This window comes from Schistocerca serialis, chromosome 6 (genome assembly GCF_023864345.2).
Source record: "Schistocerca serialis cubense isolate TAMUIC-IGC-003099 chromosome 6, iqSchSeri2.2, whole genome shotgun sequence".
NCBI classification, from domain to species: Eukaryota; Metazoa; Arthropoda; class Insecta; order Orthoptera; family Acrididae; genus Schistocerca; species Schistocerca serialis.
Window position 1 is genome coordinate 483,401,868 of NC_064643.1, and position 18,448 is coordinate 483,420,315.

The 18,448-nt window shown below is 41.0% G+C and overlaps 1 protein-coding gene across 5 annotated transcripts in view; it reads right to left on the reverse strand.

Moving 5' to 3' along the window:
• Positions 1–18,448, reverse strand: part of LOC126485117 (oxysterol-binding protein-related protein 9) — a 520,094-nt gene that overhangs the window by 254,541 nt on the left and 247,105 nt on the right. For 2 of the 5 annotated variants that reach the window (XM_050108748.1, XM_050108745.1), the window contains 3 exons: positions 17,509–17,559; positions 9,920–10,031; positions 149–283 (listed from right to left, as the gene is read on the reverse strand). In XM_050108748.1, coding sequence (XP_049964705.1) covers positions 149–283; positions 9,920–10,031; positions 17,509–17,559 — 298 coding nt within the window. The remainder of the gene's footprint in view (positions 1–148; positions 284–9,919; positions 10,032–17,508; positions 17,560–18,448) is intronic. The other 3 variants (XM_050108747.1, XM_050108749.1, XM_050108750.1) reach the window with 3 other exon arrangements.

Sequence of the window (18,448 nt, forward strand, 5' to 3'; positions counted from 1 at the left end):
TGCAATAATCCAACTTCGAATCAAATACTAAATAGTTCAAATGAATTGGAAACCAACAGGAATCAAAATTTAGGGAATGGCTTTAAGAGTTCAAAGGCAGCGCTTCATGCCAAATACAGAATGATCCAATAGTTGAAAGACGCTGTACCTGGTATAGTCCTCTGTTGTGGAGGTGGGACAGGAATGCGTGATTCTGTGCATTCAGAACCCAGTTCAACTCCTGTTTGAATAGACACAGAAGGGCTTGTGGGAGCTGTTGTGATTCTGCTTGTTGACACTGGACCTAAAAAGACAGGCCATGACAACATAAAGTTTTGTAAAACCTTTTTTTGTAAGGGGTCTAAACACATTATAAAAAATGCCATTTACTGATGTGCCGCTAATACTGAGTTACTTCAACTAAACAGTAGTCAGCTGGCATGTCAACTGCTGAAAAATAGGTGTTTGGAAACCCGCGTGAACAATCTGAAGCATTTTCAGGCTTGTGAACCTTTGTTATATAAAAGACGCAACAATGGTACACATAACCAGAGATGTGCATCAGTGACAACAGGACTGTTGTTGTTCATGCTCCTAACTACCACCTTATCACAAATGGTGTGTGAAGAAATTTTCTATGAAGAAAGGTAAAGGAACTCCCAGATAATCAACTAAGCCTTAACAATACGCAAAGACCAGCTAGGGTTGTAAATTTGGGACATGGTAAAGCTACAAGCTTAACTGAATGCAAAAAGTACTCCTTGTGTGACTATAATTTTAATGAATCACAGCTGGCATCAGTCTCATCAAACAAATAGGACAAGCAATGCACGAGAATATAAAACTCAATGATCACATTGACTGAATTATGGCTAAAGTTGCTAAAAAGCTTTGGTAACATTTTTGTTAAGTACAGTTCATCAGTCAAAGAGAGTGCATGTAAAATATTTGTGCAGTCAGTACTGAGACACTGCTCGAGTGTTTTATGTACCCACAACAGCTTCAACTAACTGCATATGTATACAGGCAGCAAATGGAACATTATGAAGCATGACACAAAGGTTTGTTGTAATCTTGAGTTGAGGCAGTCAAATCTACATTACAGAATCCCCAATCACAGACATATACTACTAGCACTTCCAGCAATTAATCTCAAATATCACAAAAAAGCGAGCTTTGGAGTGAAGCAGCTTTTTCCTAAAGTTAATTTCAGAAAACACTGACAACAATCAAAGTGACAAAATAGGGATTTAAATGACACTCATTCCAAATAATATACCAGTGTCATTATTGCACCACCTCATTCACTAGACCTCATTACAACTACTTTTTTAAAAAGTTTTGCACCCACTTGCTCGTAAGAGTGAGCTCAAATTCAAGGGGAGCAGAGAATGACAGAACAGGCCTTATGGGGAGAGAAAGGGGGGGTGGAGACTCCAGTGTGAAATAAAAACAAAATTAAACAAAAATAAGGCAGTCTGTTCAAAAGTGCACATTTGTATGCACAACTGGGTTTGAGTCAGCAAATACTCCAGCCCATTCCATTCGACTGACCCCTACCTTCTGGAGGAAGATGTTCACAAAGTGAGTGCCGTGTGCTCATGCATTGTCTTGCAAGATGAAATTAACACCAAAATGTTGATTGTAGAGCTGGACAGAAATTTAGAGGATCGCTTCCCAATACTACACAGCCCTCAAATTACCCATGAGAGATCTATGACTTACCTCTCTACTGTACTTATAGAAATGCATGCCTGAGGCACACACTGGTATCACACTGTTCTACAACGTTCATCACACATCATACAAATGCTGCACTTGAACTGAAGGAAACACAACACTAACAATCTAAGTTCCACATTAGGTATTTCCTCACCCACCTTCTTGCATCATGGTGATGGTAGTGGGGGCCCTTGTAACATTGTTCGCAATGGACACCTAGGGGCCAAACTGATAATGTGAAGATGGCTGTGTACTACCTGTGTTGACACAGTCCTACCAGTTACCTCCAAAAACACGGTGAGCAATTATGTTGCATTCTCCTCAGGACAACTATGAACTGTAATTTTATAGATAGCTGCAATCAGCTGGCGTTGTTGAGGCAGATTTTCATTGTTTTGTATCTGACAATAGCACATGAATATTCAAATAATGCCACTGTGGTGAACACCAATTTGGTGGAAAAGTCCTGTGCTGCCAACTTTTATTGTCGTAAAGTGACAATGAACACGCAGCGTCAACTTGAAATGATCCTTCAACGTATGCTGAACTGTGTGCATCAAGTGCATCGTCCCTTTTGCAACTGGAGACACAGCACACACTATTGATCTGCACTAAGACTGCAAGTTTATTTTTATCTCATTTACACAGATGACTGCCTATACTTAGTGATTCCCTGCCATCGAAAATTATTCAGAAAGAGATGTCTGTTTTTTTTGTTTTTTTCTTGTTTTTTTTTGTTTTGTTTTTTTAAAATCATGTATTATTGAAGTTTTAGGTGTGATGAAAGCTATTTTTGAAAGGTCCATACAACACTGTCATGAATTCTGAAAACATGAACAGAAGCATTATTGCATGAAATCACTCTTCCTGAGCAGAAACTATGTGAATGAGAGAAATATTAATATTATAATTCACTTACAACCAATGCCTTTTGCATGGGGACTATAGAATAGAGGTGATGACTTAGTAGAGTCAGACTGTTATCACCCAAAGTTTATATTGCAACTGAATAGGACTATAAATGTAAGAATCTTTTGAAGAAATAGTAAAGCAGTTCACTTCCAACTTGTAGGTGCCTAATTTTTAAGCTAAGGATAAATTTTAGTTCATATGAAGTTATTTCAATATTTTGTTTATACTTCAGTTTTATTTTATTTTTAGTTGAAGGATAATACAAAGAAATTAAAAAGCAACTCTGCATGAAAATCCGATCACAGTTCTGTTTCACTATTCAAAATGTCTAGAGTTTGAAATAGAGCACACAAGTGCCACATTCCTATCCCATCCACTTGCTGTGTCTCCCCTCAGCCATTTGCCACACATCCTATGAACCATACCTCACTCTATCTGCCTCCTTTCACCCCCTTGCTACTCAGACGGAGACAGGGGGGGGGAGACGGAGACGGGGGGGAGACGGAGACGGGGGGGGGAGACGGAGACGGGGGGGGGGGGGAAGAGGGAGACGGGGGGGGGGGGGGGAAGAGGGAGACGGGGGGGGGGAGACGGAGACGGGGGGGGGGGAGAGAGGGAGACGGGGGGGGGGGAGAGGGAGACGGGGGGGGAGAGGGAGACGGGGGGGGGGAGGGAGACGGGGGGGAGAGGGAGATGGGGGGGGGAGAGGGAGACAGAGGGGGAGAGGGAGACAGAGGGGGAGAGGGAGACAGAGGGGGAGAGGGAGAGGGAGACAGAGGGGGAGAGGGAGACAGAGGGGGAGGGGGAGAGGGAGACAGAGGGGGAGGGGGAGAGGGAGACAGAGGGGGGGAGGGGGAGAGAGTTCTCTGTAGTAATTAACACCGAAGGAGGGCACTGTCTGAAATCTCAGCAGCATTTTCAGTCCCATATATGTTCCTACTGACCACTCAATGCCTCAGTTACATTTTGTTATCTTTACTCCTTCCATTACAGAGTATTTTAAAAGTTTATCCTTGGGCAAGTGTATCGGATCTGTTCACCTAATCGTTACTTACAGTATATTTTACCCTTCCATGGAGTGTGTGTATTTGAAGCTTATGGGCACTCAACACTGAGGTTATCAGCACCCTCACAAATACTGAAAGAAATGAATGTGTAAAATGACAAACTGTCGTGAAACAGTGAAGAGGAAAACAAAAACAATGATCACTCACTCACTCCCACCTCTTCGAGCTGACCCACACAATCTCTATCTCAAACGCCTCCAAATGATGGAGGAAGGGTGAAAAGTGGTATACATGGGATTAAAACAGAAGTAAAACCACAAAAGAGCTAAAAGAAGGGCACAAGGAAATATATTTTTGTTTTTGTCCCTATGCAGTACTATGAGTATTAAAAACTGATAGCAACAATATGGCTGACCACTTACAAAAATGTTGGGTGAGCCAGTCACTATGTTAACATGTTAAGAACATAACTCTAAAATTTTAGAAAACAAGTTGGACAAATCACAGAAACTTTGCCTACAGCAGCAAAGCAAATCCTCCTAGAATGTGTTAATTTGTTTTATAAGACAGGTCACTTTCCTATCTCTTGGGAGAGGCAATTTTGATCCCTCTCCACAAACCATGAAAGGACTGCACACATGGCCCAGTAGTTACAAAGGGTATTTCCTTAATGAGCTGTGTCGGAAAGATCCTGGAGCAGCTGCTTAACTAACATCTGATCTGGTTGTCAGAGACCAGGCAACGTCTTAGCCACTCTCAGCATCGATTCTGGACATTTCAGTCCACTATTGGCCACCTGGTCCTGCTGAATGCAGCCATTCAGCAGACTTTCCTATGTAAACATCAATGTCTCTGTATATTCATTGACATCATTATGGCATACGAAATGGTTTGGAGACACTATATTCTTGAGAAACTTAATCAATCGGGCTTTTGTGCTCGCCCTCTCCATATTCATACAGTATTTCTTAACTGGTTTTTTAAGTTCTGCATTGGTGACTTGCTATTCGATCCAGTAGAATGATGTCCCTCAGGGCAGTGCTTTAAGTGTTACCCTCTTTGCCATAGCCATAAATAGTACATTTCTATAGTGAGGAGTCCTGTTCAGTGCTCCTTATTTGTGGATGATTTTGCTGTTTTCTGTTCCTCCTCCAGTGTTGAAACAGGAACTTATACTACAGAGATTAAAGGAGTGGGCTACAAAGACAGGTTTCCAGTTTTCTGCAGGTGAGTATGTGTGCATTCATTCTTGTCATATTTTTAATTTATCTGCTTTCCGTGTGAGGGATACCATCCAGTGTTTTAAAGACTCAGTGAGATTTCTGGACCTCATTTTTGACTCCACATTGTCATTGTTGCCACACCTGCAAGACCTGAAAGCCAGAACCAAGAAGGCACTGAATATCACAAAGTACCTTAGCCACAGGTCTTGGGGAGTGGGCAGGCATGTCTGCTCCCGCTTTATAGGGATTTTGTGCATTCCTGGCCAGACTACAGGTGCACAGTGTATGGATTGGTGAGACCACCTTACATGAAGATCATTGATGATGTCCACCATGAAGGCTAGGCTGGCCATGGGTGCTTGCAGAACTCAGCCCATATGCCATCTCTGTGCTGAGACTAGTGAACCACCACTTACAATCCAATGGAAACTCCTCATAGTGTGTCAGACGATAAGTTCCTCACAGCTCTGAATTCACCAGCATACTGTTGTTCGGCCACCTCTGAAACGTCTATTTTCTAATCATCCATGAGAACAAGGTCTTTTGGGATCCGCATGCAATGTGTGCTGGAATCACTTGGTGTGGGCAAGTATAACCCCAAATCCAGGGTTTTAGCTGTCTGCCATCTTGATTATTGCAGAGGCCCAGGGTAATTTTCTATTCAGCGCAGTACAGTAGAGGTTGCACTCCTGCAGATTTTTTAACACATTATTTAAGAACCTTTTAACTGAGCATCACAACTCTACAGCTGTCATTACGGATGGGTTGAAGCAGGGGGATTCCACAGGTCACTCTGTTGTTTTCCCTGATTGTGTCCTCAAGGTCCAACTGCCTCATGATTTTACTGTCTTTGAAACACAATTATATACAATCTTCCGGGAATTGGAATAGAAAAGACATTCTTCGAGTACTAAATTTCTGGTTTTGTCTGATTCTCTGAGTGCCCTTCACTCTTTACAATGCTTGTACCCAGAATATGAAGTCGTCCAGAATATCCAACCTCCGCCAGCTCTAATGGCTGGGGAAGTAGGTGTCTTTCTGCTGAGTACCAGGGTACAAGGGTATTGCAGGGAATGAAAAGGCGAATGTAGCAGTCAAGCACGTGCACTGTGATCCTCAGTTATTTCAGTGAGCCATCCCTCTGCACACTACCACCTCACTGTTGATATACAGAGTCTTGCACCGATGGGAAGAAGAGTGGTTGGAAGTTGCAGACAATAAACTCTGTCTACAGTCTAGCAAAGCCGACAACATAACCATGGTGTACTTTTTTTTTCTTTTTTTTTTTTGCAACACTGACAGAATGAGGTCCTCTTCATTCATCTTTGCGTAGGGCACAGCCCTAAGACACACAGCTTCTTGCTCTGATGAGAGGACCCCCCAACTTCTTGTGCTTGTTGTCTACAGATCACTGAGTGCCATGTTTTATTATACTGTGTGTTGTTTTCCAGCCAGAGGGCAGCAGAAGATTTGCCAACAGATCTGCCCTCTATTTTAAGTAATGTTCAAATTAAAGTGGTGGACCACTGAATGCCACTCACCAATTCGGGACAGGCGTGTACCTCTTCGACATTCAAGGAGGATTTCCTTTCACACTGTAGGCAAAATCTCAAAGCATGTAGTACCAAATTTCTTCCTGACCGGATGCAGTATCATGAGCCTCAGATGGTGCCAATCTAGTTGTAAGACTCAGATCCGTTGGATCTGAAGTCCACTTAACCGTCTCTACAGTCACGTAGTAGCGGCAAAAAGCCAGATCCTGGCACTAGCATTGGCAGTAGGCTGTGCAAAATGCTCTGTCATCATTAAGTGATGTCTCTGGGTGTAGTTTGGGGATACTCCTATTTGAGCACTGCTGCTATTGGTAAATAACTGTGTTTACTGGAAAACTTCCTGATGGCTTCCCATACTTTTCTAGAATAAGTGGAATGGTTGATGGAGTGCAGGAATGCTTGCAATGACCTTTTCTTTCTCTTCTTAATTAGTTGTCAAACCTTGGCTCCCTTGACACAAAAGGCCTGAATTGCCAAAGAGCCACACACCTGTCCTAGACTGTTGAGTGACACTCATCAGTCCACCAAAGTACAGGTTGCCTAAAATGACCTTATGACTTTGGGATGGATAAGTCAGTGGCATGATGGATCATTTGTGTAATGGATCCATCCATGCATGGACACTGTTGTGGTGTTCAAACACAGTCAGCTGGCTGAGCACCACCCAGTTAGCCCTGCTGACCATCCATTTTGGTGGCTTCTGTTTAGGTAATGCTCCATCCAGTAGCAGAATGTGGAGTGGAAAGTTGTCGCTGGAATGGAGGTCATCAAAGACTTCCCAATGAACACAGTCTGCGAGATCTGAAGAGCAGAAAGGGAGGCCGATGTCTGAGAATGACCCAGTAGCAGTACAGAAATGTGTGGGTGTACCTGTGTTGAGAAAGCACAGCTCATGAGCTGTCATGAAGCTCTCCAAAGCCTGACCCCCCCCCCCCCCCCAAGTGCAAGTAGAAGTCAAGCCCCACATGGCACGATGGGCACTGAAGTCTCCCAGTGTGAGAAACGGTTGGGGGAGTTGTTCCATGAGATCTGTGAGAGCCTCAGAGTGTTTCATTTTGTGGTTGTAAATACAGCGAGAAAATAGTTATCCTCCGACACACATGAATTTCAACTGCAACTGCTTGCAGGTCAATAGCCATGGGGAAAGCAGAGGAGCACTGTGCATTATTGAAAAACACAGTGACCCCTCCTTCGCCCTTTCCCCAATCAGGTCATCCTTGCAATGGAACATACAGCCCTGTAGTATACTGCCATCAGATGCTTTAAAAAGGGCTTTCTGCAACCACAAGCTCAGGGGACATTCCTGTGCTAGGAGTTTCAGTCAGACTTTCTGTCAGGGAGGGGAGCCCACAATGGATGGGGGCCCAGGCTCAGTCTTGGGGCGAGATGATTACCCAGTCTGACAGCAAGGTCCATCACCTCTGAAGAAGAGTCGGGAGAGACATCACAGATGACAATGTCAACACTATCAGACTATGTACCTCTTGTCTCCATCAGTGGGTGATTCGTCTCCGTCGGTGGTGATTGTTCGCTTTAGGCTTTGATTTTTTAGTCCGAGGAGGCTTTCGAGTCGCAACTGCAGAAGTAGTTGTGGCAGCACTGGGTGGTGGGCCAGACTGAACTTTTGGAAGGGCAGGGACTCCCACAACATAAGCAAACATGGCCTTTTCTGATGTTCTGGGGGGAGGAACAGGCTTTGAAATAACTGCAGCAGCACAAGTGTATTGACAAATGAAGGTACTAGTGCTGACACTAACAACTGCCGTTTGTGTAACATCATCGGCTTTCTGCTCTGGCTATTTAAGGAAAGAAGCAAAGGAGGTAGCAAAAACTAGGGGCAGCAGTATGGCCTTATATATCTTTTTGGTGTTGCCATACGAAATGTACTTCTTAGTCTTACGCTCTTGTATCTTCCATTCATCACGATATATGCTACAGTCTCGACTCGAGACAGTGTGAGTTCCACAGTAATTCACAAACTCAAAGATGATGATCAAGTGACTCCTTCATGAGCAGCCTTACCACAGTTGGTGCACGTGGGTTCTCCACGACACCCAGGAGTACTATGACCAAAGCACTGGCATTTGAAACAGCACATTGGATCGCGGACGTAAGGCCTCACACTTAGGTGAACAAACCTGCCTTTTGTGCTAGTGAACATCAAGTTAAAGTAGTCACGTTTTACAAGAATCCCATCCAGCCTCTTCATGATATTTTGCAGGTTGACTATACCTTCTGGAGCACATTCACCTTTCAATTCCTCCTTGGGAATGTTTACCAGATCTCTGTATGTCACAGCACCTTTGCTGTAATTTAAGACGATGTGTACCTCAGTTTCGATAGCATTTTCCCCAATACACCGAGCTTTCTCGAGATTCTTAACTTGTTGGGAACTGTAAGTTTCTACCAACAGTTTCCGATTAAACAACTAGTTGACTGATTTTAAAGTGCCAGCAATGTCCTCTAAGCCTTTTTGAATGTAGAATGGTGAAACCTTTCTAAGCTACTCTCTTTCCTTTTCACTATTAAGAACACATTCTGATTACCGGCATGCATTCTATTACTACAGACAAAACTTTTGGAAGGAGCTCCTGAGTCAGGAGGATTGGCTTCATCATTCCTCTTGGTTGATTGGGTGTTAGTACCTACCACTGGTCCATGCTTTCCACTAGGAGGAGGAGGAGGAGGAGGAGGAGGAGAAAATTTCAAGGGTTCTACCGTGGTCCCACGAGCAGCTAGGGAAATGAGAGTCCACCCGGCCAGAGCCCCGCTTGCCTACGTACGCCACACACAACTGAGGTGCAGCAGGCTCACCAGAGGTTGCCCGCTAATGATTGTTACACTCAACAGCCATGCATCTCAGTGGTTTTTGTTAGAGGTTTTTAGAATCCTCATGATATGAGAAATCAAGCCGACATCCCCGTTGCCTTTAACACACAATGTTCCTCCCCTAGCGATCTGGGCAGTCAAGCTGAGATCACTGTTCCACGTTGCACAGCACGGTGACTGCTGAAGCATGCTCACAGCTTACGACAACAGAGTGTTGGCAATGCTTACCTGTCCCAAGCTCAGGAACCCCAGGGTCACCAAGCCCATATAATAAATGCTGGCCCCTGTGGCCCCTTCCATGTAATGCCATTCGTGACATGAATACAGCATATAAAACATTAAGTTATATGCATTGAGCTGTATCTACAGCACAAGTTTAACAAGTAAGGCCACAAAATAAAATGTCAGTAACTTGACTTCAGTCAAAACATTTAGTTAACATTCCAGTAACACAATGGCTACCTAACCATGTTATAAAATATGATTGTGCTGAGCAGAGGTCAGGCATTTTAACACAATATTCAAGAGAAACAACAGCATAGAAAGTAATGTGCAATGGGAAGGATATGATGAAAGATTTAGGTGTTTTTTCCTCTCCATAAGCAATAACTGCAACTGCCATTAGCTTCTCTACACCACTGTGGGTGGAGCAGAAAATGATCACAAATGGTAAACTTGCAGTGGCTACCCTTACCTGTATTTACGACGTCTGCCACACTGCTTACAGGAGCAACTGATGGAGCAGTAGATTGGCTGACCGAACTTGGTGGTGGTGAGAAAATGCCATTTACTGGATGTGCTGTGTTCTGGAACATGAAAATGGAACTGCTGTTTGATATGTGATGTCTGATTTTCTAATACTAAATATTCTATGATGAAAATAATGCAGATTAACATTATGACAAGAACTTTCACCTTAATAACAAGATATGGACAGAGTATAGTCAAGGAATGTAATGACAGAAACATGTTTCCTGTTTACATATGCAATCATATACAGTATTCCGAATTGCACGAGACAATTAAGTCTTGCAGGTAATCTTAACAATGAAAAAGATGAAATTTGTCTTTGAAAATGCTGATCAGACAAAATTTACACTACCCCCATACAATACCTATATATTAGAATTCCGTGTGAATTTATTAATTTACTTATTTGAGGTAATAAAAAATAGTAAATGTTAGCAGGCACCTGAGTTTTCTTCCCATTTTAATTATTATGCTATTCATGTATATCCATTTTCAGGTTAGCCAAGTCTCGACGGAAAATTTACATTTATTTCTGCCTTAATATTTTTGTTTTTGTCTCTATGCCGAACTGTTGATGTTGTGGTCTTCAGTCCTGAGACTGGTTTGATGCAGCTCTTCATGCTAATCTATCCTGTGCAAGCTTCTTCATTTCCCAGTAACTACTGCAACCTACATCCCTCTGAATCTGCTTAGTGTATTCATCTCTTGGTCTCCCTCTACGATTTTTACCCTCCACGCTGCCCTCCAATACTAAATTGGTGATCCCTTGATGCCTCAGAATGTGTCCTACCAACCGATCCCTTCTTCTAGCCAAGTTGTGCCACAAATTTCTCTTCTCCCCAATCCTATTCAATACCTCCTCATTACTTATGTGATCTACCCATCTAATGTTCAGCATTCTTCTGTAGCACCACATTTCGAAAGCTTCTATTCTCTTCTTGTCTAAACTATTTATAGTCCATGTTTCACTTCCATACATGGCTACACTCCATACAAATACTTTCAGAAACGACTTCCTGACACTTAAATCTATACTCGATGTTAACAAATTTCTCTTCTTCAGAAACACTTTCCTTCCCATTGCCAGTCTACATTTTATATCCTCTCTACTTCAACCATCATCAGTTATTTTGCTCCCAAAATAGCAAAACTCCTTTACTACTTTAAGTGTCTCATTTCCTAATCTAATTCCCTCAGCATCACCCGACTTAATTCGACTACATTCCATTACCCTGGTTTTGCTTTTGTTGATGTTCATCTTATACCCTCCTTTCAAGACACTGTCCATTCCATTCAACTGCTCTTCCAAGTCCTTTGCTCTGTCTGACAGAATTACAATGTCATCGGCAAACCTCAAAGTTTTTATTTCTTCTCCATGGATTTTAATACCTACTCCAAATTTTTCTTTTGTTTCCTTCACTGCTTGCTCAATATAGAGAGTGAATAACATCGGGAACAGGCTACAACCCTGCCTCACTCCCTTCCCAACCGCTGCTTCCCTTTCATGCCCCTCGACTCTTTTAACTGCCATCTGGTTTCTGTACAAATTGTAAATAGCCTTTCGCTCCCTGTATTTTACCCCTGCCACCTTCAGAATTTGAAAGAGAGTATTCCAGTCAACATTGTCAAAAGCTTTTTCTAAGTCTACAAATGCTAGAAACGTAGGTTTGCCTTTCCTTAATCTAGCTTCTAAGATAAGTCGTAGGGCCAGTATTGCCTCACGTGTTCCAATATTTCTACGGAATCCAAACTGATCTTCCTCGAGGTCAGCTTCTACTAGTTTTTCCATTCGTCTGTAAAGAATTCGCATTAGTATTTTGCAGCCGTGACTTATTAAACTGATAGTTCGGTAATTCTGACATCTGTCAACACTTGCTTTCTTTGGGATTGGAATTATTACATTCTTCTTGAAGTCTGAGGGTATTTCGCCTGTCTCATATATCTTGCTCACCAGATGGTAGAGTTTTGTCAGGACTGGCTCTCCCAAGGCTGTCAGTAGTTCTAATGGAATGTTGTCTACTCCCAGGGCCTTGTTTCGACTCAGGCCTTTCAGTGCTTTGTCAAACTCTTCACGCAGTATCATATCTCCCATTTAATCTTCATCTACATCCTCTTCCATTTCCGTAATATTGTCTTCAAGTACATCGCCCTTGTATAGACCCTCTATATACTCCTTCCACCTTTCTGCTTTCCCTTCTTTGCTTAGAACTGGGTTTCCATCTGAGCTCTTGATATTCATACAAGTGGTTCTCTTTTCTCCAAAGGTCTCTCTAATTTTCCTGTAGGCAGTATCTATCTTACCCCTGGTGAGACAAGCCTCTACATCCTTACATTTGTCCTCTAGCCATTCCTGCTTAGCCATTATGCACTTCCTGTTGATCTCATTTTTGAGACGTTTGTATTCCTTTTTGCCTGCTTCATTCTCCTTTCATCAATTAAGTTCAATATTTCTTCTGTTACCCAAGGATTTCTAGCAGTCCTCGTCTTTTTACCTACTTTATTCTCTGCTGCATTCACTACTTCATCCCTCAAAGCTACCCGTTCTTCTTCTACTGTATTTCTTTCCCCCATTCCTGTGAATTGTTCCCTTATGCTCTCCTTGAAACTCTGTACAACCTCTGGCTCTTTCAGTTTATGCCGTACTATAGAGTATTAAAAACTGATAGCAACAATATGGCCCTACCCACAATGTTTATGAGGTATCTTTAACAGGACCTTCAACATATGACTACAGATCACATTAGCCGCAGTAGATGAAGAAGCAAGTACTTCAGTACAAAAAGAGTAACGTAGACCTTTTACAGCCAGCAGCCCTCTTAAGCACTGAACATGGAAGCAAGATTTTTACTGTATATTCACTTTAAGTGAGTGAAGACATACTCTCTCACTAAACATAGTAAACTCCCATTTCAGTGACAACAGTGAAAATCAGGTAACTTTTACTTTTAGTGTGTATCAGCTGAAAATAACAAAGTCATAACTGCTGATTAACTTTATTACGTAGTATCAAGTTAATGCAATTAAAGGCTGAAAGAGATACCAGGCTTCAATATATGTAGTTTTTCCACTTGGAAAAATATTGAGGAAAAGTTTTGAAAAAACTAGATTTAGTGGTGATTGTGTACAGAAGCCAAAGGTAGTCTCTTTCTATGTTTATTTGATAGTAGTTTGATTCTTGAGAAATTTTCAGCTTTTTTTAAGTACTTCACTACAATATTAGAATATGTTCTATTATACTCTGCCATGAACTTGCAGTTTTTTTAAGCCTCCAAATTATTCCTACCAGTTACCATTTTCTCTCCACTATTCTCTTCTTTGGTGTCGGCTGCTTCTGCTGGAATCATTAATTGCCTTCAGCATGCATATTTTTTATCTTATGTTATCTTAACCATTTTTTAAATTATAAACAAATAATTTGCTTGTCATCTTTGTGACTAATTGCAATAGCCTGGTATAAAAAACAGGAACAGATATAAAGAAAAAATTTAACAACAACAACAATAATAATAATAATTAATTAATTACTATTTAACAACCATTTTAAAATAAGAAATAAATTAAACAATGGAAAATCCAGGATGCTCTTTTACTATCCTTCTTTTATAAGGTTCATCTTATGAGACTTCCAAGAGTTTTTTTCTACTTGCAGTTTTCAGCTACTTTCCACATTTGCACTTTTTCATTTCAGAACAAGGCCTTATTATTCCCACATATCTTGGTCAAATGGCATTGGAAGAGAGGAAAGTAACTCTGGTACACCATTTACCCTTCACTACATGCTGCACAGTACATTGATGAACACAGTATACTGAGGCAGATGCAGACTAAAGAACTGTTTTCCCATGGTATAACAGGCTTTGCATTAGGAAATTCAAGGAGCTATATTATTACGAATTTCTACTGAAATGGTTTCTCACACTGTTCTTATGTACTCAAGACTGCACACTGCCCTGCATCAGCATCGTCATAAAATTCAGAATGTACAGAATGTGTAACAGGAAATGATTCAGCAACTAATCAGAATGCTGTTGCTAGAAGTGTTCCTCTGTGTTCTATGTTCAGGATACTACCACTTCCTGGTAACTCTTTATTAACTTGCATAAGATATCTCTACAGCTGTTTGTTTGGAATTACACACTTTTTACACATTCAAGTGAGAAACTAAACAATAAAACAAAGCCTGCAGTGGACAATGGAAACTCTTGATTCATCTTAATATGCCAACTCTAATAATAAATACAATAAAACACAGTATACCCAGTACCTTACAAATGATTCTGTTCTTTCTAATATCAAACTTTTTTAATAATAGTGATGAGGCAGACAACACTATAATTCTGGGATTGATGACAGAGTGTAAGCATTATGCAGAAGGTGTACAACAACAGCATCATACACAACACTAATACGACTATATATACCTAGGAATACATACAGATGTGCCAAAGTATATCTATCTGCTTTTGAGAGTCACGGTGACAATATGAATGTGCTTAAAAAGTGAGCATCCCTTCAAATGAACACAAAATAATTTTTCAAAAATCTGCATGTTTGAACTAATCCTAAACTGCAGTTCAGCACACTACAATGAACATTTTCAGTAGCACTGAAAACAGTTGAAAGTTGTTAATGACAAACTGCAGATTTTCATGCCCAAGGTGAAGAACTTTTCCATGCAGAACTCCAATTCCACAATACAGTACTTTATGTCCATTTAATTGTGTAACAGAAATTAATGGAAAAGTAGAGAACATAGTCCTTACATGAGAACATTAGGCTTGTGTTACAGAACAATAAATCACTAACATGAAGTGGAAAGTACTAAAGCTGTTTAAAGATAATGGACATGCACTTGTTCATATTATCCCCCATATTGATTCTGGACTTTCTAAGAGTTTTCTGAATTCCTGGTGAACGTCACGATGGTTCTTACTAACAGGCCAGAACTGACATTCTCACACATTTCCTGGGTCATTATTAAGAGATGTAATAAAAATGGTTCAAATGGCTCTGAGCACTATGGGACTTCTGCTGAGGTCATCAGTCCCCTAGAACTTAGAACTACTTAAACCTAACTAACCGAAGAACATCACACACATCCATACCCGAGGCAGGATTTGAACCTGCAACCGTAGCGGTCGCGCGGTTCCAGACTGTAGCGCCTAGAACCACTCGGCTACTCCGGCCGGCTAATAAAAATGAATTCTAGTACTGTGTTCTATGCTATTTTCACTGTGGCATTTGTTAATAATATATTTCATTACTCTGTTTTGTTTCCTTCAAATAAGTGATGTGTATGTTACAACATATTCCATTGCTGAGTGTCACACAACATAGACTGATGAGGTATATGTAATGGTAAAATCTGGAAGGCTGCAAGGTTCTCTAGTAAAAGGATTGCAGTTAACCACCTCCAGAGATAAAACCGCTGACTAAAAATCGACAAGAAACATTTCCTCCACCTTCACAGGACACAATGCCATGCAGTGCCTCAGAGGCTTGGTAAATCATATTATAAATATTATCTACTATATCCTGATCACCTTATTCTAGACAAAAAATTAAAAGTGCATGAGGGTACAGAGCTGTTCACTTTGCTGAGCATTTACTTCAAGTTTCTTTTGGTCTACTTCTGTGATATAAAGACACCTGAAAATGGAATGGGAATACAAATCTGTGCCACTTTCAGTTCAGCCACATTTGTGACAAGTGGAGAGCAGCAGAGAACTGCCTTTTACCTGTGCAAAATGTGATTCTCCCTCGACGTAACAAAACCACATTTTCTGCTAACTGAGTGACTTTCCTTTGGCCCATGGAACAAGTGGTATGACCTCACCTGAACAGAAATCCTCCACTTTAAGATACGTACATACTATTCTATAAATCTTGACCTGTTCCTTCATATACAGAACCATACAGCTGCAGGTACAAAAACACACCATGGTACTGACTGGTGGTAACAATTGTCTGCATCTCTATTAGGCAGGAGGAACTGACAAAGAAATTTGTCAAGACACAGAGAAATTAAAGACACTGGCTAACAGTGGGAATTGATTTATATCAATAGGGCAAGTTGAAAAGTTGTGCCTGACCAGGATTCCAACCTAGGTCTCCTGCTTACTAGGGAGATATGTTGACCACTAAGCCATCTGGATACAGTGAGCACCGCAACTGCACAGACTACCATAGCACGCCTTCTGTCAGAACCAAAGTCTCAACTTATACCACACACTACTGAGATAGTGATGAGTCATCTTTCTATATCAGATTATAGCCTCCTAGCATAGCTGTGCAAATGACAGATGCGGTTCCTGTAAGTAAATATAAACACAAAGTGGAAAGTTCACAGCATGGCACTGATGCCAGTGAAATTTTGTTTCTGATAATAAAAATTTTGTGAGGGGGAACAAGAAATATTGTCCTCAGAACAGATGGGTCTCTTTTTGTCCTGTGATCCGAGTTACCTGCCCCTCCTTCCTACACTTCCCCAACCTACCTCTTTCCTCCCTGAGGATGGAATTTTTAAGATATGAGTATATTCATTTGTATCAATAATTTAGCAAGTAACTTGCTGTGTCAACAAGGCCAGAGTATAAGGGTGACAACTGACACTGTATGTCAATGTTATTTACATCTGAGTTCTGTTGTGTGAACATACACAAACAGTTATCTTCCACAAATTTGTTTCTAACTTTACTGTCACTCTCTTTAGTGTGTTCCCAGCAAATATTTTTAGGAAACTTACCATGCTCTTAAGCAGTTGTTTAAAGGAACACAATATAGAATTGTATTTGGAACGATAAGAGGGCATTGTAAACTGATAGTTCAAAAAGCCAGGATTTTTTTCACTTTCAAAATTGTCTAATGGCAGTACTGGCAATATGTACTGGCCATTGTTTTGCCTTTTTGTACCTTTACAATTGAAATGAATCAATTAAATATCAACTTTAACAGAGCACCACATGCCTTGTCACACCTGATACAATGATGGTGTGCAAGTGCTCCAGAGATTGCCTGTAACAACTGTCAGGCTGAATAGCTACTCATTTTGTAAACGGTAAGCTCACCTTGAAGTTGCAGATTTTTTTCTCTTACATTTGTAATGTTCGACAGCAATAGTTAACGCCTATCATTAAAATATCAATGGAGCTTACACTAGTATATTACTGGAGGCAATGATCAGCTCGCATCTCTGGTGCTCCACATTCACCAAAATCAATCCAGTAATTGGTCACTAAGCTCAATGTGATTCAGTGAGTCTCGTAGCTGGCAGATGTTGCCAATCATAATAAACTAAAGGGGTAACATACAGCATACAATGTGTGAGTTGTATCAAAAGGCGTAGCAGGGTTACAGAATTACCTTCGTGAGTCTCTCTCTCTCTCTCTCTCTCTCTCTCTCTCTCTCTCTCTCTCTCTCTCTCTCTCTCTCTCTGTGTGTGTGTGTGTGTGTGTGTGTGTGTGTGTGTGTGTGTGTGTGTGTGTGTGTGTGTTTTAAGTCCCAGAAATAGCCTATCACAATCCATTCTCTCACCTTTGCAATCTGCAGCAGCACAATGGAATGTTTGATGGACTCCAGCATGTCCTGTAACACAATATTTGCACACAGTGCATTCAGCAGCATACAAGCAGGGAGGGTAAATTTTAGTACTTATAAGCTGTTTGAAATAATGGTAGATGGAAAACATCAGAGAACTGATGACAACAATGGACAAATGGAAGGGCAAAAGGATAATTTTAGATGACTGGGTTGGAAATCACAGTTTAATGAAGCAACCCAAATAAGCATGAGCAGTTGATGAAGCCAACTTGTAAGAACATTAAACAAACACACAAACACATTAACAAACATTAGCCAAGACAATAATTATTCTGCAATAAACATGTTGACAAAATCAACTAGATTCCACTGGCAACCATAAAAATCATATCCTTTAAACCACACTTTTCTGAACATTTGATACCAGTAAAAAAAATTGTTTTGTTTTATTTTATTTTACTTCCCATGAAACTGAACTACTAAAAGTTCACTACTTAGCAAACAGTACAGGTACAAGGACTGTGTTGGCTGACAACTCATAAAGTGTGTTCCATGGAGGTGACTGGCGAATTCAGAATGAGGCAGGGTAGGAAACAAGTAGGACATATTGAGGAGAAAAGCACAGGAAGAAGGTGGAAGATCCAGTATAGGGGGAAGAGGTAGCAGAAGGTAACAATAAGCAATTAGGATAGTATAAAACATTGAAATGGGCAGTGGAAGGGCTAAGGTTAAGGGGTAATGAGGATAAGGTGTTCTTGGCGAGACATGACATCACCAAAGTATCACTAATCGAAGTGAGTCATGTGAGAAATTTAGATGCCTGAATGGCTAGAGAAAGTTCATCAAGACAGCCCATTAATAGATAGATTAGCATAAGATACAGGGCCAGTTCCACCTTAAGTACTGCTTGTGGTGCCTCGGTGAGAGGGACACC